At 46.5% G+C, this 25373-nt stretch overlaps 1 protein-coding gene across 3 annotated transcripts in view; it reads left to right on the forward strand.

The window, feature by feature from the left end:
* ABCB1 (ATP binding cassette subfamily B member 1) overlaps nucleotides 1–25373 on the forward strand; it is a 777038-nt gene that overhangs the window by 683448 nt on the left and 68217 nt on the right. For all 3 annotated transcript variants that reach the window (XM_069648389.1, XM_069648388.1, XM_069648387.1), the window contains exons 24-25: nucleotides 15132–15288; nucleotides 24634–24828. In XM_069648389.1, the coding sequence (XP_069504490.1) occupies nucleotides 15132–15288; nucleotides 24634–24828 (352 nt within the window). The remainder of the gene's footprint in view (nucleotides 1–15131; nucleotides 15289–24633; nucleotides 24829–25373) is intronic.

The following is a 25373-nucleotide window of genomic DNA, read 5'->3' on the forward strand; positions in this document are numbered from 1 at the left end:
TTCCTCTCACCCCAAGAGTCCTCCATGCATTCAAAGAACAGCAGTGTGGCCTGATCTTTGTGGCACTGGCATAACTGAGACAATTCTGGTTCTCAGAGCTTCTAGCTCTTGCTATGGTTCCACCAATCATGCTCCTGCTTGTGCATAACTTACTCTCCCGGAAAGGGGGAATGGTTCTCCACCACAATCCATCTACTATAAACCTCAAAACCCTGCTCCTGCATCCCTAGAGTTCTGTCACATTGACATGCCCATATCCATGGCTAGAGCCGCCACCATCATCTCCTGTTATAGCAAGAAATGGAAAAGGTTCACTGTTTGGTGGTCCAGCAATGGAGATGATCCCCTTAATTTCCTGCCACAGCAAATTCTACAATACTGGCTCGCGTTTGCTAGGAGTAGGCTCAATTTCTTGTCCATGAAAATTGGAAAGGCTATCAGTTTAAAAGGTTAAAGGACAATTGGTTGACATGAGTTCTCCTAATATGGCACAGCAGGGAGTTCATGGAGCTCTGCCTCGTGCTCACAGTGCCTTCCCCTGAGAAGCGGTCTGGCTGATGACCTATCACCAGGGCCGGTGCAAGGAATTTCGACACCCAAGAGGAGCTGTCAGATAAGTGCCCTCCAACTTGATTCCAATGCCTAGACTTAACACTGTAAATAGAAAGACATTCACCTTTGCCCCCATTGCCTTGAACCCACCTCAGCCCCCCCACTCTGTAGATGGGCAGGGCTTTGTCACATGTTCAGTAGGCGTGCAAGGGAGAGGGAGTCCCCAATTAAGGTTGGGGAGGAAAGTGAAAGGAAGGTAATTACACGACGTAATTACAAGAGAGATGAGAAATATGTGCAGTCAACATATGCATCAAGTGGCGCATGAAGAGATAGGGGTATGAGTAAGTGTAGCAATGTGAATTGTGGTGAGAGGGGGGAAGAGGAGGTTAATAGAGGATGAGAAAAAATACATGAATGGAAAGCGTGGGAAGAGAGGGTGGGTATGTGATGTATGAAGAGTCTCTAGGTGTACAGCAAGTGGCAATGGAACAGAATGGGTATGGGTTGGTGCAACAATGAGGAAAGAGTTGAGTAATGGCTGGGGGCATGAGAGAAAGGGGAAGAGAATATATTAGAAATCGAATTTGAAAAACCAGTACAAAGTAAAGAACTGCCAGTTGTTGGGAGGGTGGCAGTTGTTGGCAGGGTGGCAAGAAAAAAGAGGTATAACAGAAAAGAAGAGAGAGCAGCAAGATAAAGACGAGGGGGAAAACAGACCCACGGGTGTTGGGTTACCCCAAAGAAGGATGCAACAACGGTTGGAGGGACAACTTCACCTTTATTATTTCCTCCTTCTCGTAAAATGTCGAAACTACTGTTCCTCCTCCAGCTCCTCCCTTTCCCTTTCCTCCCGATTCCCACCTGATGTCCCTTGTGCGCCAAGGGACAGGGACCTATAACATCACCCCCGGACAAATGTTCTGAGGTCGGGCTCAATATTCCTCCACCAAGTGTGTAGGTCTCCTAATGGTGCGGGATCTCACCTCCCTCGGTCCATCGGTCGCAGGGACTATGTGCTATTCTGATAGTGGTTCTTGTTCCCTCACTGGGGGAGTATACAGGTCATCCCTTGGTTCTCTTTCTTCTTCTTCTCAGTCGGGCGTGGGTGCGTCATGCTCTTCGTTCTTGAGGAGGTGCATGAATTGTGAGCTGTTCCCCATTATTTCTTGTTTTGTATTCTGTGCTGTTGCCATGGTCCATCTGAGGGCCACTACTCTGAGGGGATTTGGCAAGTAGCGTGCATCTGTCTTCTTATTAGTTGCCTGTCTCACCAGGAGCTCATCTCCTACTAGGAATTCATTGGGCACTGCCCTTCTCCTGATGTCTGAGTCATGCTTGGCCTGTTCTTTCCACTTGGCGTCTCTGTATGCTATGCCCGTCTACCCTGCCTCGGTCGGCAATGTTTCTCATGATCCTGGTGTGTACTTTGTACCGTATCATGAGCTCGGTGGGTACTGTGCTGGTGGCTTCATGGGGTGTGTTTTGGTAATCTCTGTATTCCTGCACAGTGCTTGGTGGGGATTTGTGGCTTCTATGTATGCTCTTTGGATGGTCTTCTTGATGGACGCCATGAAGCGTTATGCCATCCCGGGGGCCTGGAGACATCTGGGTGTGATTTTCTGGTGGGTGAACCCCAGGTGTTTTGCGAATGCTGCGAAGTCATGTCCGTTGAATGGGGGTCCGTTATCTGATTTGATTGTTCGGGGTATACCCCACTCACTGAGTACTTTGTCACAATGGAGCAACCTGCGGGTATGCCGTTGTCATTTTCTTGATGATGGGGAATCTTGAGTACTCATCAATGAAGGCTAATAAGTAGTCTCCCGTCTCCATGGGCCCGTAGAAATCTACTGCCACTCGGTCCCATGGTCCCTCTGGTATTTGAGTCGCTTGTAGGGGTGTGGGAGCTTCCGCTCTCATGGTGCATTGGCAAGGTAAACAGTTCTTTATCCAGTTTTCACTAGTTAGTCCATGAACGGGAACCAGACATGACATCTCAACTGTTTCTTTGTGCTATCAGCCCCTCAGCGTCCTTCATGTGCTGTTCTTATGACTTCAGCCCTGAGTGCATAGTGAATCACTAGTTTGCATCCTTGCAGCAATATGGAGTGGTCTTTAACTGCTAGTTCCTGTGTATCTTCACTAGTCTCTCGATCTCTTGCTGACTCACCTCAAAGTGTCTCTCGAGTGCTTGGCGATAGTCGCTCCACTTGTTGTTGTTCATTAGGGTTATGACTAAGGCCATGGATGGATCAGCCGCTGATGCTGTCATGATGGTTTCCATCGAGAGTGCGGGAGGTAGAGCGTTCATTGTGACGTAGTTGATGTACTCCACGCTGCCCTTTCTTGTCATCAGGCCGCCCGCTGGGTATTGCGAGATGTAGTTTGCGGGGTTTTGGTCATCTCCTGGTCTGTGGATGATGGTGTAATCTTACTCCTGCAGGCGTATGCCCCTTCTCTCGAACCTGGGTGGGGGTTTCCGAATAAGGAGAGTAAGGCTTGGTGGTTGGTGACCAGTGTGAATCTCTTGCCAATTACGAAATTGTGGAAAGGTTTTCACGCCCAGACCGCCGCTAAGCTTTCATTTTTGCACTAGGAGTATGCTGTCTCCGTGGATGAGAGGGCCCTACTCGTGTAGGCCACTATGTGCCTGGGGTGTATGTCATCCCCGCTGGTTTGGCCGAGGATTGTGCCCAGGCCTACCGGGCTTGCATCAATGATGATCTCTGTGTGCCATGTGGGGTCAAAATAAGCTAGCCGTCTTGCTTCGGCAAGGGCCCTTTTGACATTTTCAAATGCAGTTTGGCACTCGTCAGACCAGTGGAAAATGGCGTCCTTCTGTAGTAGTCTCCTCAGGGGTTCGGTGTGGGTCGCGTAGTGGGGAATGTATCTGGCACAGTAGCCTGCCATGCTGAGGAATGACTGAAGGTCTCCTGCCTGTGCCTGTGCTTGGAGGTTTGTGATGGTGTTGATCTTGTCGGGGTCGGGTGTCATCCCCTCATCTGAGAAGATATGACCAAACAATGTGAGCTTCTTTTTGCTGAATTTGCATTTATATAGGTTCAGTGTTAGTCCTGTGCTATGTAGTGCTGCACAGGTCTCCAGTAACGCTATGTCATGTTGCTCTTGTGTTGTGCTGAATATTAGGATGTCGTCGCTGTAATTTAGCGCTGACTTGATTGGGCAGATAACTTGCCTGAAGGCCACCTGGAAAATCTCTGTGGCCGAGGAGGTGCCGAAGTTCAGCAGACCTTTGTGTGTGGAGAAAGTGGTGATGTCCCTCAACTCTGGGTGTAATTCGAGTTGATGGTATCCCTGCACAAGGTCTAGCTTGGAGAATGTGCTTGCTCTATTCAGCTGTACTATCATGTCCTCAATACATGAGCCTGGGTGTCGCTCCCGCTGATGGCAGTGTTGGCCAATCTCATGTCAACACAGAGTCTTATGCGTCCCCTTCTTTGGGGACGATGACCAATGGGGAGACCTATGGGGTTGGTCCGATAGCAGGTTCTATGATCCCATTTTTTAGTAGGTGGTCCAGTTCTTGTGAGAAAGCATTTTAGTGAGGAAATCCTACCCGCCTGGGGTGTTGTGGAACGGGCCACACAGTGTCATTGACATGTAGCTTGACGAGTACACCCTTGAGTTTTCCGAGTCCTTTACACAGGTCAAGAAATTTGGCCTAGATGGTGTCTTTCGTTATTGGGCAAGGTCCTGCAGGAGTCCTTCCTATTGCACACACCTGCTCCAAGCAGCTTGGGCGGGGGGCCGCTGTTGATTGGATCACCTCACCTTCTTCGTAGCGGATGTCAGTGAGGCCCAGGCAGCTTGCCATGTGGTAGCTCAATAGGCACCGTCCTTTTGTTGGGCTGCGGATGACATGGATAGCAGTGTCAACCATTAGTCCGTTGTGTAATAGCATGCACCGGAACTGTCCGATTCAGTTTAACGGCTGCGCGGCACCCCACTGAAATATTCTTGTTGTGTTCCTTAAAACGTTCTGGTATCCCCAGCCTCTGTAGATGTATACATTCTTGCTCCCCCATTATATTCACGGTTGCACCCGAGTCAATCAGGATGCAGTAGTGTATTTTACCTTTGTTTATGGATATCCTGGGTGCCTCCTTTGCCTCTCGGTCGTCTTGAATGAGGTTGACGTAATCATCCAAACGTGCCTGGTCATATTCTGTGTCACAGTTGTACTGGTAATTCTGCTGTTGCTCCCCGTAGAACTGGTATGGGTGGGGGGCTCTTTGTATTCGTCTCCAAATCGGGTGTACGAGTGATGCCGGTCATAATCTTGGTCTTGGAGCGGCACTTTGACAATTCCCCGCACAAATCTTCTCTGGTCCTGATAGTGTTCCCGTAGGAACCCTCGCCAAAATCTCAGATGTGAGCAAGGACATGCATAGTGCGAAGGAATATCCACTTCGATATTATGCATCTTTCAGCTGCCAGCGTATGTTGTGCTCTCTGACATGTCAACATAAAACAACTTCTTGACGCAGTGTGTGCAAAGATACAAACAAGCTCTACGCAGAATTGTTGACATGCATATTATGTTTTTTAGTCACAATTGATGTGTGAATTCTAGGTAAAATATGTATTGTTTAATATTATTATTATTATTATTATTATTATTATTATTATTATTATGATTTTTACAAGTCTGTGACTGATTGCCTGTTTGTGAGGTGTGGGTTGTTTTTCCGTTATTTTTCCTCGAATATAGGTTTCTCTGTGAGTACCTTGAACAAAAGTCATCGAATGAATCTGAAACAGCATTATCTCAAGTGTTAGACTCCTCGACAGATCCCCAACCAAAAAAAGGCATCACTTCGCACCTGGGCGACCCACACCAAGCTGCCTTAAAGATTCGGGACAACTACACTTCTGGCACCGCTCGACATATTAGAAAAAAAGGGGGTTCAGAACAGAATGTCTGTTTAGACCGTGTGTGGCAGAGAACATTATTATAGTGCCCCGTGTGCACAAGGCATATCCTTCAATGCGTGACATGGACAGGCATTGGGTACTGGGATACACGTTGGCACTGTCACCATGGAGGGTAGGCAAGAGTCATGAAGGAACCCTGGTGGATGCTACAGGGCTTACACTGAAGACCAGGCTCCACCTGGAAATAACAGGTGCCATTCAGCACGTCCTTGTTACTCACAGCCCCTCCCCACTTAAGGAAGACTTGCACCCCAGCAGCAGCAATAAGCAGGGACGTCTTTATAACCATGTCCCCCTCACTTTCATTGTAGCTACTTTTCTCTCCAGGCGGGGTGTTGGAGCCTTTAAACCTTTACAAAATAAATGGGCCCCACACCTTGGCGTCATGGAGACATGACTGTGACAAATAAAGCATAATGGATTTTACTAAGTGGTTATGTAGGGTTACTTTTCTTTGTTCTGCTATGTAGAGGCCAATAAGCTTGCCCACTGATTATCTGCAGCCAATCACCACTCCCCCATTGTTTTAGCTAGGATATCACCAAGGAATGAAGCTCCAGGGTAGGGCTGATGATATTGACATATTCTCTAAGGATGCATCATTGTTTAAAACGTGCATTTTCTGGCTAAAGACAGGCCTCTCCAAAAGGCGTTTAATAATCATGGCAAGTTTTGCGCTGCTTTCACCTCTATTGTGTGAGGCTGCGATCATGGTTGGAGATGAATGAACATTATACAACCGTATGATGAAGTCAGGGACATGGCCCATTGAAGTTTGCATTAGGAAATCCTCTGCATCATGATATAAGTTATTTATAAAGCGCTTAATACCCAGAGGTTTCTAAGCGCTGACCTGGGGTTCGAACCTGTGTTGTTCCTTGTCTTCTTGCTTCCAAGGCGAGCATGTTGCCCCTGAGCTATCCTCCCTATCCTCCCGAGACTTATGCACCACACAGCTGCCCCACACAGCTGCCCAAAAGAAGTCATTTGCGTATGGTGCACTGAATTAATTCTTTCCATTTTGGATGCCCTATATTGTGTGACGAGCTATGTGGGCTGCGTATAACCCAGTAACAAAGTAACCTTTTTCTGTATTGCCCCTTTCCATGTCCAAACCTTCACTTCACCAGGGAAATGCATTTTTATTGTTAACTTAGGCAGGTGGGGTTTCCCAGCTGTATACAAAGGGGCCGCAAATCTAATTTTGAAATGAGTCCTGTTGGTGGTCTCTCAGTGACCCTGCTAGCGATTCCTGTGAGCCAGTGGAGAAACTTTGCTAAACATGTTGGGGAGGACATGTCCTCTGAAGAAAAGGTGCCCCATTCAAATGAATGGCGACAAAATAGAGTGCCCTGAAAGTTGGGGGGGGGACAAACACCCCCATCCCCCTAAAATTACACCCATGCCGTGAGCCCCCAACCCTCACAGACTCAGCCAGAGACGTCTGCAGTGTTTGGGCTCCCCGGGCCTACTCCCCCAGCTGGGAACGCCCCCTTTATTTATAGTGCACGCGGCGGCATGCAACGTCACGCTGCCGCATGCTCTTCCCTTAAAGGGCAGCACCACACTCCTTTTTCATGAGGACAAACAAATGTGCATTAACAATTCCAACGATTACAACACCACATCAAACAGTTCAAATGAAAACCTATCCTACCGCGACACCCCTTTAATCACAGCCACCCTGGATCCCCTTAACGACTACAACGACCTGTAGCCCGTTCAGGATACTTGTCCTACCACATAGTCGGTGAGGCGAGCAGGTTTTCCTCGCCCTGTCCTCAGGGGGTACCTCCTGCTTGCCTCCGGCATGGGAGATCCCTCAGCAGACGTTCCCTCCGCTGGAGACCAAGGGAGGGGTCCAGCACCTCCACCCTCGTCGGGTACCTCCATGCTGTCCTGCTCCTGGGGTGGGTCAGTCCTTGTGTCACCCAGTCTCTTAAAGAAACTCACGTTCCTGGTGACAGACAATTTGCCGTCGGATGCCGTCACCATTGACCCTTTGATGGCTACCATATCCAGTGGTCCTGGTTCATACGGCAGGGACAGCTTCTCGTGGGGGTGCCTTATTTCGTATCAGCACCTCATCCCCAGGTGCTAGGTGTTGTGGGCCGAGCTCTCTCCTCGCATTCTCTTGCTCCATCCGCGGCTGGCGATCATGCTCCACCTGCTGGTCGTTGATAACCCCAGGCTCCTTCTCGACAAACTCGGGCAACAGTCCCCGGGGCACCGTTTGAACAGGGCTTCGGCCGGTGCCACTCCCGTCGATGTATGGGGAGTGGCCCGGTAGACACTCAGAAACTGGTACAGCGCTCTTCGCAGGCATCGTCCTTGGCCTTGCGCTATGCAGAATGTCTTATTCAAGGTCTGCATCAGCCTTTCCGCCTCACCATTGGCTCTTGGCCAGAGCGGGGTGATCTTCCGATGTTGAACCCCATACCCATCCATCAATTCCACGAAGCTCTCACCCTGAAAAGGTGCCCTGTTGTCCGAGCACAGGGTATGGGGAAAACCATGAGAGGCAAAGACTTTCTCAAGGGCCACGATCACATGTTCAAAAGCCACAGAGTCCACAAACTCAACCTCAGGATATCGGGAGTACTCATCGACCACCACCAGGAAGTTTGTACCCTGTGTGGTGGACCCAAAGTCTGCATGTACCTCCTCCCAGGGGCACGTTCCTCTGGGCATGGTCTCAATGGCAGGCTCTTGTTGTGCGGGGGACGCCGCCTGGCACCAGCCGCATGCGGACACATGTTCATTGACCCGCTGCTCCAACTCCGGGAACCACACCTTGAGGCATAGTCAGGCCTTTGTCTTCGTGGCCCCTTGGTGTCCCTGATGAGCCAGACTTATCACCTCCTGGATCTTGGCTTGGGGTAAGACAATCCGGTCACCCCTCAACAGGAGGCCTGTGGCCGAGATGACAGTTTTTTCCTCACCTTTCACAGATGTTCCAGCACCCCTTTTGGTTCTTGGGTGCATCCCGCCAGGGATTCAAGCACCGTTTTCTATGACCCCTGTTGCATCCCCTCTTCAGAATGCGAAAGCATACATCCCGAGCCGCTGCTGCCTCCAGTTCCCAAAGGGGCATGACATTCGGGGTGGCTGCTTCCACCACCACCTGCATGTGGTCATCTGCTTCATCTGCACATGCGTCCGGTGCATCTTCACTGCCGTTCTACGGGTGACGGGACAGATAGTCTGCTGCATTGTTGGCGCTGGCTCTGTACACTAGGGAGACCCCGTACTCGAGAAGTGCGAGCATCCACCGTTCAATTCTCGCCAGTGGTTTGGACGAGGATCCCGCCAGGATGGGAAGCAGTGGCTTGTGGTCAGTCACCACAGTCACCAGCCGGCCTAAGACGTACAGTCTGAAATGCCTGCACCCCCTCAGGAAGGTGAGTGCCTCCCACTCAATCTGGGAGTAGGGCTGCTCGGTGTCAGACAGCGACTTGCTGGCATATGCAACTGGGCGAACGCTGTCACCCAGGCCGATTTGCGTCAATACGGCCCCCAGGCCGAATGGGCTGGAATCCACAATTATCTCCGACCGGAGTGTTGGGTCGAAGAATGCCATGGTGTCTTCGGCCATGAGGGCGCCTCTGATATCTTCAAATGCCGCCTGCTCGAGAGGGCCCCACTGCCATACTGTCTCTTTCGACCTAGATGCTAAGTTGTTGATGAACTGACCACAGTACGTCACCATTCCAAGAAAACTCCTCACCTCCGATACATTCTCCGGTGGTCGGGCATATTTAATGTACTTTACCTTCCCGGGGTCTGGTGACACACCCCCCTCCTTGAACATGAATCCAAATAATTCGATGGTCGGCCACAAGAATTCACACTTTTCCCGATGGAGCCTGAGGCCCAGTGACTGCAGCCTCTCAAAAGTCCTGGCCAGCTTGCGTAAATGGTCCACCTCAGTCTTGGCGAACACCAGGATGTCGTCGCTGATATTCAAGACTCCATCCAGGTCAGCCAGAGAACCTCTGATGATATTTTGAAATACCTCGGCTGCCGACGACACTGCAAAACTGAGTCTCTTGTACCGATACAGGCCTCTGTGTGTGGTAAAGGTTGTTATGTACCTCGACTCTGGATGCAGGACAACCTGGTGGTATCCGGCCCTGAGGTCTAGCTTTGTAAAGAAACAAGCCCCCTGCAGTTCCGCAATGATGTCGTTGATGGTTGGTGTCAGTTGTCGTTCCCTCCTGATGGCCTTGTTGGGAAGCCTCATGTCGACGCATATCCTTACTGAGTCGAGTTGTTTCGGTTTCCTTGCCACCGCTATCGGTGATATCCATGGTGTGGGACCTTCGACCTTTTCAATAATGTGCAAGTTTACTAAATTGTCCAGCTCTTTGTCCACCAGTTCTCTCAAATGAAAAGGAACTCTCCGGTGTTTCAAAGCTATGGGCTACACAGACTCATCTATGTGCACCCTCACCAGATCACCGGCCATTTGTCCGATGCCTTGGAACAGGGCAGAGTATTTGTCCAATAGGTCATATATGTCTTCCATGTATGCGGAGTAAGCAAAGCTTATAATTCCATGGGCCTCTGCCATGGCGCAGCCTAGCAACGTATTCGGGCTCACCGGTGTCACGTAGAACCTTGCCGTGATTTTTGATCCAGCATGTTCTACTTTGGCCACAAATGCGCCATCCAACGGGATTGGCTCCGACCCTCCGAATGTGAAGATGCGAGCCCTGGGGGTGATCAGTTTTGGTGGTGTGTCCATCGCATCGTAGTGGCCACAGGCCATCACGTTGACAGACGCACCCGTGTCCACCAACACCTGGACGGGGGACTTATTCACCGCAACCATGCACCTTGGTTGCCGTCTTCTTTTCGACTTGAGGGCCTCCACACTTGAGACAAAGAAGATGTTCTCATCTTCTTCTTCCTCTTCCTCTTCCACTTGGGCACCTTCCTCCCCTTGGTCGACCTGGGCCATGTTAGGTGGGCTGGATTGACGCAGGAACCCAGACCGAACCGGGCCCCTGGGCACCTTTACAGGCAGAGACGCCATGCACACGTGTGCATAGTGGTCAGCAAGGCCGCACCGCCCACAGGTTCTTCGCACTGTCGGACACTCGGCGGGGTGGGGCAGGTCATAGCCACACTTTTGGCACTCTTCCCCAGCTATCCTGCCCCTGTTACGGAAGCTGGTGCCTGGCCTCCTGGCACCTCTGCCGCCATGCCCCACCACGCATACCTCTTCTCTTTTCACCGGGCGTGTTCCTGCTTCCATCTTGGATGCCATTGCCTCTGAGACTTCACGGCAGCGCCCCAGTTCCAGGATGCAAGCAAGGGTGGTGCCTGGTTCCCTCAGTACCTGTCGCCATAGTTTTCCCGACGAACAGGCCTGTATCAGGAGTGTCCTAATCATGTCATATTGGTCACCCAATGCACACACCAGGGAGAGGCGTTTGAGACGACCATAAAAAGTGTCTTAAGTCTCGTCTTCCTTCTGTCGAGCCGACAGCATGACAAATCTCTCATAATATGTGTTATCCAATGGGATGAAATGGTTGTGGAGAGCTGTTTTGGCGACATCATACAAGGCATCAGCAGTTTCAAGTCACTCAAAGATCTCCTGCACCGCAGGCCCTGCAGAATACAGCAGAATCGCCAGCTTACTGTTGTCATTCGTCTCCATGGAGGCCCTGAAATACATGTCAAGGCGGTCCACCCACCGTTTCCATCTGGGCCCCATGCTGGAGTGGAGGCCTGAGACATTGAACTCCGGGATTGGCTGGAGCACCGCAGGGGCCCACATTTGTGCCATGACTTGGGGCACCGGCTGAACAATTGGTTGTGCTGAACTTGAGGTATCTGTTGGTCTGCAGGTTGCCCACCGTCCTGATCACCAGGCCTCACTCATGGGTTAGAGCGCACAGGCACCTCCGCAGATAAGATGGGGGCCGCAACTCACCCAGCCAGCCCAGGCCTCGGAGGCCGTGGAGTGCACCAGTCCAGTCACACAAACAGAATCTACTGTCCAGACCTGATGATGAAGATAGGTAGCAGATGCTGCAGGCCACAGGTTTCGCCAGTCCAAAATTGTGCTTTTAAAAGTAGCAGCTGGTCATGATGATGATGATAAAGATGAAAATCCTCAGCTGCAGGACAGCATGGAGAATCCACAATCCAGCACAGATGGTCCAAAAATTGAGCTAGGGAGGTCCAGGGATTAAGCAGGCCTCAGCATTCTTCCCCCCAGCGCCTCGCCTTCACTCGACATAGCTCGCCCAAAAATAAAAAAATAAATCAAAATCTGGGCATGTGTGGGCAGATATAGCTCCCTGCAATCATTGTTTCCAAAAATTGGGCTTGGATGTCAATCACGGGCCCCACCGGAGCACCGTGAACATCCACTGCCAAAGTTCCAAAATAGCTGCCTGCGCCCGCGGCATGGAACGAACGAGGCTTGTCATCCGCTCCATTCAAAAAAATGGTTCCAAGGTTCACCGCTGGGCCCGGGCAACATACTGGACTCGTCGCCACTGTTGGGGGTCTCTCAGTGACCCTGCTAGCAATTCCCGTGAGCCCCCAACCACCACAGACTCAGCCAGAGACATCTGCAGTGTTCGGGCTCCCCGGTCGCACTCCTGCCGCCGGGAATGCCCCCTTTATTTATAGTGCACATGGTGGCGTGCAACGTCACGCCGCCGCGTGCTCTTCCCTTAAAGGGGCAGCACCACAAGCCCCCACATATCTTCTGCTGGCTCTGCTGCTCCAAAGCAGAAGACAAACTGCTAACGACTTCCCCTTTCCAAAAGCTATTTCCCACAATTCCACGCGGTGTGAAGAAGAATCGGGCCACGTGGTGTGCAGCAAAGGCAACTCTCAGTGTCAGACCAGCGGGGGAGGGAGGAATTAAGAGAGAGGCAGGTCAAGACGCCAGAAATGAAGAAAGGCGATTGAGAATGATGAGTGAAAAATGCTAGCTAGAAAGAGGCGGCGGAATAGAATAACAAGGAGAAGAAATAACGACCAGAGAGGTCTACATAAGAACATCGATCGGGATGCAATGAAGACAAAACAGACGTGCAGTGGCTATCACCAGCCTTCTGCTTCTGCACATATCAAAGCACTGCAAACAGGCCTGGCGTGGATATCCCAGCCGCCTCATGCATCACACATATTCAACGCATTCAGACCACCCCTAAACTGATTTGTTACCTTTGGCGGAGAGGATTACAGGCAATAGACGCCCACTTCTCGCAGACCACTCTCCTCCTGTTACACACCCCTGGCCTGGAAGCTTCCAAGGGAAGTAACTGCTGGGGTGTCCTCTACTGTGCCTATCACACACGTTTCTCGTTTCTCCCCATAGGCCTAACCAGACAGATATCACACTGCAGCACACCTTTTGGTGCCACACTTCTATACGCCTAGGAAAGCTGTTGAGGCCAGCCATGTCCATACAGCCAATGCCACGTACATACAGTGGGCCCTGCCATTGTATTTCCCTCCACCGCTCCCCCTGCACTAATAACTGTCAGGCGTTCATATGAATTGGCCTGTGTCTCAGCGCGGGATTGGGGTCTTTCTTCCAGGCCTGGCACACAAGATCCTAGAAGATTTGGGAGCTCAGAGAGGAGTAGCGTGGGTGTTTTGCCACACAATAGAGCCCACACATTGATGTATTCTCTAAAACACGTTGAGCGTTGCTAGGGGGAGGGAGGGCTAAGGAGGCTATAGACCCTGGTCTTTTGGTTGTAGCCCTGGGTAGAATCTCAGGACCATCTGCCAAAAGGCTAGCTAGCCCCCAGTCCCAACATTTCCGACATCAGCGTAGCCCCGGGTCTTTTCCAGACCTAGCAACAGCCCTGGCGAAGTTAAGTGTCGAGCGGCCTGCCTCTCTGGTCTGGAGAAACAGCAGAGGGCAATAAGGGCACAAATATTGGTACAGCGCCAAGACATGCCCCAAATACTTTCATTACACAGATACTAAGTTTCCTTCATTTTAAAATAAAATGTACATTGTCATTCCCAGGCATACTCACTTTTGAAAATTAAATCGGAAGGACCAGCAAATTACCAAAGTTTACCAAGTTTTAACTGGTGCATGTTTTGTTTGCAAATCCATTGTTCTTTACGTTGCCCTATAGGTTCACTACTGTGCATGTGCCAATATGTGCCTTTCAATGTATTATTTTCTCTGTTCGCACACCCTTGCATCAGACAACTAATTGTCACCGTGCATTTATATACTTAGTTCCATTTTATATAACCTTGTTATTTATCAGATTGTTTTATACTTTAATGTGCATCAGTTCATAGCCCTTTTTACACATATATTTAGAAAGAAAAAGTTCTTTATAATAATACAAGCAAAACCACTAATGTCAATACATATCAAACAAAATGTACAAAGTTCTGCTTTATAAAAATCCACGCCCCAAATGACTACAACACACAAAACCACATGTCCACAATTCCCATTTGTAGAAAAGAACAACGTTGTAACAGGGCAGATAACCATCAAATGGACAATTCGCTGTTTGATCTTTTCTAGAGTGGCAGCATACTTTTTGCCCGTTCCCAATCTTTATTGCCAGGCTCTCGGCATTTAGGGAGTAATCCATAACTCACCGTATTTCATAATATCATAATCATTTACAAAAGGTCCCAAATGGTTAAGATATGTCGGTCAGTTTCGGTCATACTATCGATAACACAGATCCCACAAACCCTGCTATCTGCAGAAGTTTCAATTTCGGGACCTCTTACTGCTAGTGTTGGAAGACAACCCAAGCGCATTAAGAGTACAAACCTCCTTAGTTCCAGATCGGGGCAAGGTATCAGATAGGACTGCATTTTTAATAATGTGTATCCTAGCCTTGTGCACTCGCTGTAAGTATTCAGAGAGTCAAGATGTTCGTAGTTCTTTTGCCAATCATTAAATTGGAATTCATTGACAAACCCCTGTTTCAGCAGCACAAAATCCGCAGCCCAATCAGGCTCCCACCCTATTTCATAAAACACCTCCTTGTGTATGTCATTAAATCTCTGTAGGACACCTGGTACCAGGGTAATACTGAAAAGGTTGAGCAACTGGCAAGTCAGGGATTTCAGCATTTTATTATACCAGATTTACACATTATGTGTCCCGCTAGGGAAGTCGGGCCTAAATCAAGTCTTAGGGAAGCCATCTGCACATCTTACTGGAGCCCCAAAACCTCCATAGGTTGCCTTCAAGAATATTCAACCAGCTACACTTTGTGTGATCCACCAACAAAGCTTCCCGCCCATAGGTAACCACAGGGCAGTAGACTTGTTTATATAACGACATTACTCGCTTCAAGGTATAGCTGGCAGTCTGCTATGCTAACTTACATATCATATTTCTTAGGACCAGTGCCTTCTTTTTTTAAAACATGACTTCCTCCTGCCCTCTTTCTGGCACGATCGGGATACCCAGATAGCAATAACTGCTTATTTGCCCAATTTGACCTGCCGAAGTGTGTAAGGTGCGAGGTGCCAATTACCGCCAGCCGACGTACATATACTTAGTTCTCTATCAGTTTAGGCTATTTGTACACATTATTGTCATCAACCATTTACAACACAGGTTTATTGTATCTATCGTCTTTTCATTTCAGTGTGTTTTCAGCCATTGTGTTTGGTGCCATGGCATTGGGGCAAACCAGTTCTTTTGCTCCAGACTATGCTAAAGCCATGATGTCAGCATCACACATGTTCATGCTATTTGAAAGACAGCCTGCCATAGACAGCTACAGTGAAGAAGGGGAGAAACCTGTAAGTCTCTTTATTTCTCTTACATTGTATGTTTTATTGTTCCCTCTTCAGCAGAATTACTCTTTCATGTGTTGAAATATATTGACACTTTTGCTAAACAGTTCTAAAGTAAATGTAGAACTACTATTATTTAAAACAAGTGGTAAATCCTCAATTCTCCTAGTGAGGGGATGTGATTTTTTTGCAATCAGCTTTCCATGATTTTTATGAAGCGGCATTATCCTAATTTTCTAAAGCTCACAGACAGTATCAGCTCCCATGTCTGTATTGGCGAGACATTGGCTTTTGCTTCTGAATACAACTTGGAGAGCACAATGTAACTATAATGTTCATGTTACAAGATGATTTATAACAAATCCTACATACTGCACAACACGCCCGGCCATTCTATTTAGATATCTAATTGTGAGTGAAGCTGTTCATGGACTGTGAACAAGTGATTGTTGGAGGAGGCCGCCTCCCGAGACAGCCCCTACGTTGGTTGTGGAAGCAACCAGTCTTCATTCACCAGGCATGTTTCTGCAAGCATGATGATTTGCTTGCCTGCAGTTCATAGTATTTCAGATATAAAACAGGACTGAAAAATTACAGAAGTGCTTTAATTTATTATTTTTATTTATTTATTTGTGTATAGTTCAAAGAACTTTTGCAAACACAAAGTACTTTAATATTTAATCGTGAGGGGCGCAAATTACAGGGAAAAAAATGTCCAGAAAGAATACTAAGCGGTGTAACAGGGCCCTTGTCCAATATAAATTGTCTTTAAAATGACAGCAAATTGTGAAATGTAGTAGTGTCCTTAAAGTACTAAATCTACTTTAGTTTTTCTGCAGGAAACACATTTAAGGCCACACTAGGGTTTCAATACAAAATACTGTTTTGTCGAAAAGTGCCAGCAACCAGATGAGTTGTCATTCTTATTGCAAGAAGGACTGTTTTCACATTTGGTGAAAAGGTGAAGGAACGTTTCCTGCAGCTAGCTTCTACAGGCCTAATGAACACAGTCCACAAGAGCTGCATCACTTCTGGTTAGCTCTCGCTGGCTTCCCGCCCTCACATATTGCAGGGGGAGATACGAATGTGATCTCACACTCTGTCCTGAATAGATCATATAGAAAGCTCAAGATATGGTTGGGCTGATTTGGATGTTTCAGTACACCCAGAGTGTTATCAGACCACACGGCCTGAACCTTGAGAACGAAAGGCCATTGCTTACCCAAAGGCAGCCCAAAGCACTCCCACAATGGACTAGGGATAGACCTTTGCTTACCAACATGTAATTCAAGAAGCAATAATGGAGCAAATTAATATATTTTTTGCTCAGAATTTTCCCACTCCAGATTCAACTATTATTTGGGAGGCCTTTTATCAGAGTCCAGAATATAAACTACTCCTGGTTCAAAATAGTGACAAATTATACTGGGAGTGCTGAAAGAAAAAGTGCAAGTAGAGCCAGCAGAGATGGAGACGAAAAGTCAGGAGATGTTCACAAAATGTGTGGCAAAATTTATCAAATATCTTGAAAAAAGAGTAAATATAAAATGGGCAATGACAACAGAGCAACATTGTAAACTGAGTAAACCAGATGCCATATGGCTTGCAGCTAGGGGTTAAGACAGCAGAAGCCTCCATCATAATAAAATGTATTAAACCAGGAGCCATACATCTTGAATATAGTAAGGACGTTGAGAGAGGATAGGTCTGCATAGGTTTATTGAGAAGCTCTACAACTGCCACCCTGACCAACAATGCTCTATCACTAATGAAGGATTGTCTAAAACCTTAAACAACCTCCGTTAGTCGCTGTAACCTCCACAGACCAGGAACACTCTAATATGATTAATGCAACAATCATACTAGTTGAAGGTAACACAGCTCTGACATTGATATCTGGTATAGCCGCTGTGGCTTTGCTCACATCCGATCACCTTATTCAAGTTGGGAAGAAGCCTGTGTTTGTGGAAAAAGACCCAAAAGATTGTGGATCTTATCAACCCACATTCTTACTTAATAGTGACTATGAAATACTTGCTACAATGTTGACCATTCGATTAACTATCCTACAAAAGCAATCCTCTAACTTGAGCAGCTAGTGCTTATTGCTGGGAGAGACAAATAAACCTGGCTCATTCTGTTATAGATATAAAGATCAGGAAGTCCACCCACTCATACTAAGAAGTTTAGACGCCATGAAGGCCGTCAGCCATGGTGGTTGGAACTTTCTTGCAAGAAATGGCCCTATTGAAGTTCAGAAGTAAATGGAACTCTGTATTGAAATGCTTATATAAAAACCCTGGGGTAAGAACCTGCGTAACTAAACCACAACCCCGACTTTAAGCCCTCCTCTTTTTGCCATTTTCATGGAACCCTTTGCCCAGCCCACAGGCGCAGAAAGACCTGGGGTGTGGGAGAGAACATTCACCCAAAAACTGGCCTTGTTGGCAGATGATTTGTTAATTCTCACAGAAGAGTGACCATAATTGTAAACCACCCAGGGGATATTCTCATCTATTTCAGAATATAAGAAATAGTACACAAAATCTGCATTCATTTTTATCAACTGCCCACCCATTAAACAGAATAGCAGTTGTTTTACAAGTCATGGAGTGCAAATTTAAGGCATAAAAACAAGGCTTTAGCCAGACAACTTCAAATCTGATGTCCATGCCTCAGTCGTCTTCCAACTGGTTGGTGGCAGTGACCTTTTGGAAGGTCTTCCGGCATCTGCCCTGGCAACCCTTAGATGTGTCCTGCATCCTACGGCACGACTCCTCAAAGGGCTCATCAAGTTCGACCACATCACCCGACCCTCATCGTACCGCACTGGCTCCCGCTACCCTGTATCATCTTCAAATTCTGCTGCATCATCTACAAGGCTGTCACCCTGACGTCATCAAGCTACAGCACTGAGCAACTCAGCATCTCCAGAGGCCTACGACCCACCAAAAGTAACATGTGCAGACTTGAACTCCACTGGTGCAGGAAGGAAAGAACCAGAAGACAGACCTTCTATTTCCCCAAGACTCTGGAACCTCCTCCCAGTCGACATCAGACGTGCCCGTCGCTTGTACAGTCCAGGAAAGAGCTCAAGACCCTCCTCTTCAAGTAATGGCTCCTTCCTAACACCTAGGTCCACACACCCTCCACTCCCCACCCGACCTGAGACTGGGTGATCTACTCCCCACTGTTTCTTCACCTGGTTGCTTTTAAATCTGTTGCTGCCACATTGATCCCCCTCCCCCTCCTCTGTTCTTAGCTCCTCTTGCCTTGTTTATCTACTGTCCACACCGGTTTCTTCCCCCATATGATTGTAAAGCGCTACATTACTTCCCAAAGCTAGGTCCGTGCTCAATAAATACCGTAATAATAATAATAATAATAATGATGTTATGCTTTACTTTTACACTCCAGGGCATTCTCCTGCCATTTGAAGGCAAAGAAGGAGCAGGACACATTAACATTTCTGCCATGCATTCCTCTTCCAATTTGAAAGTGCACATTTTCTTTTACACCTGCATGGCTTTTTCATGCAAGTGTTGATGCTCTTGGAATTTGCCAGTTTATAGCATCTGCTAAAAGCTGGTATATTCCATCGGAATCCATGGTAAATTCTGTTTGCACAGTATTACTTGCAGGCAGCATTTACATATTTTTCAAAATGGATAGTAAAAGTAAAGAGTGAGGGGCATTTTGCCTACTTTTACTATTTACTTTTGTTCACTGTTTTGTAAAAGCTGATAATGGCATAAAGAGTGCCAATAGCAAGCCCTTTGCAGCATGCAAAATTACCGTGATTGTCTCTCAGTTCCGGTATTCAGAGGTATATATTACCAAGGAAACAGCAGAAATCCATAGACTAAACATTTTACACCAGAAAACATTGACCAATACACTACTGTTTTATATGTAAAGGCCAGGATACACCACTTCACATTATTTCCACTTACCCCACAATCCCACATAAAATCTAATTACTGAAACAGGAGTTGTTGAATATTTTTAATGATGAAATAACTCCTATTTAAGGGTTTATGACACAGGGATTGGCACCATTAAAAGACACAATGAATGAGAAGAACCTGATGTGTAACTTAACTACAATATAATGTTATTAGCTCCACCTTAAAAGGAGGGATCCAGGAGAGCCAGTTTTGGAGGAAAGCTAAACCCAGCTCAGGAAAGGGCAATATTTATAAGGAAGAACCAAGCCAAAGTATGTAACAGCATCTACTACTTGTAGTGGGAAAGAACTTAATGAGAAATATATATCGATTGAAGACTACAAATTCTAAACAAGAAATAAGGAAGTAGGGATTTGGTGTAGGTGACAAGTAGTAATAATCTTAAACCTAGCTCTTTCCTTTGCAATGAAACACAGTGCTAAACAACCAGTTGGTGAAATATATGCTGATCTAGCTCATTGTATCGCTTGCTTTCTTTGTCTCATTATATGTCTCTCTTCCCTCTCTCTCTCTCTCTCTCTCTCCTCGTCTCTCTCTCTCTCTTTTACTTTCTCTGTCTCTCTCTTTGGTCCTGAAGTCGCGTTGTCAGGTGTACATTTGCTCGAACCACCACAGTCATTGCTGATAATCAGAATAACACTTGTCTTACAGAGCAAAGCACATTATCAAAACCTAGAATAACCATACATATTATTTTTTTATAGACTTATATCACTACAAAATGGACACTCCGGTCTACCACTACTGTACTATTTCGAAATACCCCTATGAGAAACGGCAAGGGTAAAATGGCACATATGAGGGTTCCTGACTGATTGGCATAGAAAAAAGGATTTAGTAAACACAACAATGACCACAGATCTTTACATGTGCAGGGCTGAAGTCGAGGGGATATGCGGGTGGACGGCATCTGCCCACTTTTTTCAGAGGGTGCACACAGTCCTCCGTGTTGTCAACTAATTACAATTTTTTAAAAGTGCTGCAAATACTTGATAAAGACAGCCGTGTCTGGGATTCGAACATGGGTCGTGCGGTTGAGAGACAAGAAGCTTAGCCATGAGACCAGAAGAATCTCTAAGCAAATAAAAGTATAATATTCCTTTGGACCCTTTGGTGTGCCAGATACATTTTCTTACACATTTTAAGACAAAGGGTGCGTACCCTTTCTATTTAGCAAGCAATGTTTTAAGAACACATGCCTATTTGTCCAGTGCACTTCCTTGAGTTGGGAAAGACACCATAAAACTAAATATGCAAATGTCTTTCAATTTACGTTCTTTGTCTGTGATGTTATGTCCCACTGGGACCCCTGCACCTGACTTCCTCCTTTCACTCTGGCCTTCTCCCATGGGCTCTCCCCCTGCTCCTTCTTCTGAAGCCAGAAACCTCAGAGTTATCTGTGACTCCTCTCTCTCCTTCCTCCCTCACACTCAAGAGATTGCCAAGAAGTCCCACATTCAGCTCTACCTCCTCAAAGGAATTCTACCTTTTCTCACCTTCCCCCAGAAGCTCAATGTTACCAGAGCCCTGGTTCTCTCTAGGCTTGACTATTGCAATAGCCTCCTCCTGAATCTACCTTCTTCCACTCTGCGACCTCTGCAGCTAATCCAGAATAGGGCAGCGAGACTTATCGTTGGCCTTAAGCCCAGGGACCTCATATCTCCTACCCTAAAAAGTCTTAACTGTCTCGCAGTGGCTTTATGGATTAAAATCAAATCTCTTTGTATCATCCACAAGGCTGTCTGGGGCCATTGACCACACTATCTGCAACTCTCTCTTACTAAATATTCCCCCTCTAGACCTCTGCACTCCTCTGGCACCAACTCCTTGTGCGTAAAGCGTTTCGCTAAACAGAGGGCAGGAGGTTGAACACTTTCCTCAGCTGGCTCCCTTCTCTGGAACAGATTCCCCTTCCCTCTTCATCTTGAGCAGGACTTTTTAAAATTCTGGAAGCTCCTCAAGCCCTTCATCTTTACCTCCTCCTTCCCTCCCTCTCTCCACTGCCAATCTCACAGTTGCTTGTTTGGTGCTCAGGGTCCTTATGCATCCTCGGTCCCTGACCTCCCACAACAAATCCCCCCAGCTTCTGTCTATCCTCAGCGCTTGCCTCGGCTCACCCTCCACCCTTGAAGGCTCGCACTTACCTTTCACCGCACTTCACCTGTTGCTCACCCATGATCACCCCAGCACCTATCCCATTCCCTATCCCTTCTGCACTTGCACGTTCTGAGCACTTACAGGGTATAGTAGGCCCCCCCCACTGTATTTAATATTGTTTGCATGTATTTTTAATTGTTTCTCATCCCTTGTCCCCTCCCTGTTGCCCTGTGGGCGCTTTGAAACAGTATTTACTTCCTGTATAAGTGCCTAACAAGCGATCAATAAATACATAAAATAAAATAAATACGTCAGAGTCCCCCCCACTTCTTTTTTAGGACTCGAGCCCTGTAATGTGATAAATATATCTGTGCTAAAAGGGCTGTTTGATTGAATCACTGCGAGCATAAAGCACACTGGGCTTAGCGCTCACTTCACGACACTCCCCCTAGCGTTGCTATATATTCCCATTCGGATAACTGCAGGGTTTGAAGGGGGAGGGGGGGCAAAAGTGCTGTGTCTCCTGTCACTCCATTGGTCTTGCATGGTTGTCTTGTGTTTTATTTCCAGAGAGCTTTCGAAGAGGAGCAGCTGGGTCTCAGAGTGTTTATGCCCAGCCCCCAAAGCAGTACATTTAATTCATATACATATAGGATTTTACAAAAATAACAACATAAATATTCCACAAAATATCCCCCGATGATAGAAGTGGCTGTGTGAAAACGATTCTCAGCATGAGGATGTAATGCCGCCGCAATGACCTTCTAGTCTAACCGATCAAGGGCAATCTACGCGGGAAATGTGAGATATTGATATAGCGCATAGACACTAAAAAGCATCATCATATGCAATGATGGGTCTGACACATTATACATTACCTATGCTAGCTTGGTAGAAATGTTCTTGCAAATGACAGGATAATTTTGCACTCAGTGATGTGTTGACAAGTCTTATTTGCACCATGATCTGGACGTATGAAAATAAATGGGTAGTCATACCCAATGTATGCTCACACTTATGTGAAAATCCTGCATGTTTGCAGACTCACATGTTCATGGAGTATGTGGGTACACTTATCAAATAGTTAGGTGCCATGGAAATGTAGGTGGTAAATAAAAACACACTGCTCACACGACTAACTTAAATCAAGTGCAGCGCACTTACGCCTATCCGGTTGAAAAATCTAAAACAAAACTTCTCATGTGAAAAATATTCATTTTGAATAATTTTTTATTTATTTATTTATTGCATTTGTTACTCGCCCAGACCCTGGGGTATCACGGCGAAAGGTACAGAAAGGTACCTAATTATTATACAATGTTACGGTTACAAAACAACAATACATATTTATACAATGGTTACAGGAGATCATGTAGTCATAAGTCAAGTTCCACTTGGTGGGATCGCCCTACCCTTGTAAACCGGGCCTATTTCAGCATTGCGGCTATCCTGGGTAGTAAAATTAGTCATGGTAGGGAAGGGCTTGGGTGGTTATTTAGAGAATGGATCAATATTCATGGAAAGTTAGTGAAATCATTAATAAAACCTTTTAGACCATACAGAGGTAAAATGGCAATTTTATGCATGGGTGGTAAATTGCTCCTAGAAAAAACGCAGTAACTCTTGTGCTTTTCTTTTGTGACTCGGCACCCCCGCTGTGCAATTAACCCTATTATGGGTGCAATTATCAGTTTACATTGCATTCCCTTGTCCCTGCCTTGTCACTCCCCTGGGTAAGGCCAATATTTTATGACCATTAGTCATTTGCATGCCTGTAGACTGCACATATTCAACACACTTTCCAACCTAGGCTGGCTTCCCTTCCACTCCCAACTTAAATTTCACTTCCTTTGTCTCATCTTTAAATCTCTTCATGACCTTGCCCCTCCTTACCTCTTCTCTCTTCTCTGCTTCTATGCCCCCTCTCGCTCCCTGCGCTCTGCTGATCTCTTTTTACTCTCTGTTCCCCCACCTCCTTGTGCCTCTTCTCGTTTCCACTCCTTTCAGCTCCTTGCCCCTCTATATTGAAATTCCCTTCCTTTCACTATCCGCTCCATGCCCACCTATTCCTCCTTCCGCTCCTCCTTATAATCACTCCTTCTTCACCCCCCTCCCTGACTCATCTCCCCTTCCTCCTCTTCTTTCTCCTCCCAACACCATCTTCCTGTTCCTTTATCTTTCCCTGTCTCCCCGATGATCTCCACCCTCCCTACTACTCTCTCTACTCCCTTTTCCCTTTCCCTTTTCTCCTTCCTCGACCTCTCCTTTTCTCTTCCTTCTCAAATGCAAATTGTTCCACATGCTGTTTTTCTGGTTTGATTCATGTATATTATTATTGCTTCTATGTTCCATGTGTGATGTTTTCTTGTTAAACTGTAAAGCGCTTTGGAGTAAAGCGCTATATAAACAATAAAATACAAATAAAATAAAATGCAACATACAGAAGTAAATACCTTTTATGTGCATATTTTGCACTTTAGCTTGCGCCGCATCTAGATAGAAATGTGATTGTTAGCACTCGTATGGAATTCTGAACTTTAGCTTGCATCACACCTAGATAGAAATATGATTCTCAACATACACCAAACTTAGAATTCTGAACTTTAGCTTGCGCCGCATCTAGACAGAAATGTGATTGTTAGCACTCGTATGGAATTCTGAACTTTAGGTTGCATCGCATCTAGATAGAAATGTGAATGTCAGCATGTTCCGCACCTAGATGGAATCCCATAATTGCAAGGACAGCAATGCCAACTAACCAACCAACTAACAATATCATCCCTCTGCATACACCTCTCAAACTCTAAACAAACACAACCACAAGCTTAAAACACAGCAATCCGCACAAACTTCACAACACTGCAACAACAAAACAAACCACACATAGACTTGCACAACAGCACACGACGACTACCGACCGTAAAACACCCCAAGCCCAGCCAACTGACCCACCGGGCTGAGGCTGCCAAATCACTGCTCTCTTGCAGTTTTCCAGCTTATTCCCACTAAGCCACCCCCCCTCCTCCCCTTTTTCATAGCCGCCAGAGCGCCAGGGGACCACTCCGGTGGTGATAGTGCGCGGTACAAATATCCTTTAACATTAACATTAACATCAGTTATTTCTCTGAATCATGGATAGTTAACTCAAGCGTACATTGTAATTTGTGTTTCAAAGAGGTTTTTGAATCGACCCCCCCAATTGGTTTGTCACCATTTATATTTCTGACCATTGTATCCGATGTATTTAAAGATGTTCATTGGTTTAATCTATTTCATTGCATTGCAGATGTTTGATGGCAACGTGGCTTTCAAAGACGTCATGTTTAATTACCCCACTAGACCAGATGTGCAAGTGCTTCAAGGGTTGACTGTGAAAGTAAAGAAGGGGCAGACCTTGGCTCTCGTTGGCAGCAGTGGCTGTGGGAAAAGTACTTCTGTTCAACTGCTGGAAAGATTCTATGACCCTCATAGTGGCCAATTGGTAAATACTCATTTATCAAAATTTCACATGAAGCTCATTGTGTATGCACATTGCCTTTACTGTAGTATTTTGTTTTAATTTTTTAAAATAAATGTTTATTGGTTTCACAAAATTAAAACTTTTACATCAACATAAAATCCCCCTTCATTCATCATTTAATATCCTCCACAATTCCTCTAGTCAATCAATGTATTCCCTTTCGAGTCCCTCTAACATTTTCATGCTAAATAAAATCACATTATCCTCTTAAGAAAAAAGAGAGAAAAGAAGAGCAGAGGGAAGTTGATATTTCCCCTCTATTCTCCACATCACTTTCTATTATTCTTTTCCATTCATAATCTGTTCTACAAATTTCATCACGGCAAGTACCAGACAAGTCTTTTCTCCCAAAAGAACCCAATCCCACCATTCTTCAGCCCTCAAAGTATAAGTTTCCATTTCACTTTCCTCTAAGAGAATTGTCCTCAGGTCTATTAATGCCCTGCAAGTGGTTACTAAATGGAACAGTGTTTCAACTTTCCCCAGTTCTTCACAATATCTACAAT

Source organism: Ambystoma mexicanum, chromosome 2q (genome assembly GCF_040938575.1).
Source record: "Ambystoma mexicanum isolate Mex_15411 chromosome 2q, UKY_AmexF1_1, whole genome shotgun sequence".
Lineage (NCBI taxonomy): Eukaryota > Metazoa > Chordata > Amphibia > Caudata > Ambystomatidae > Ambystoma > Ambystoma mexicanum.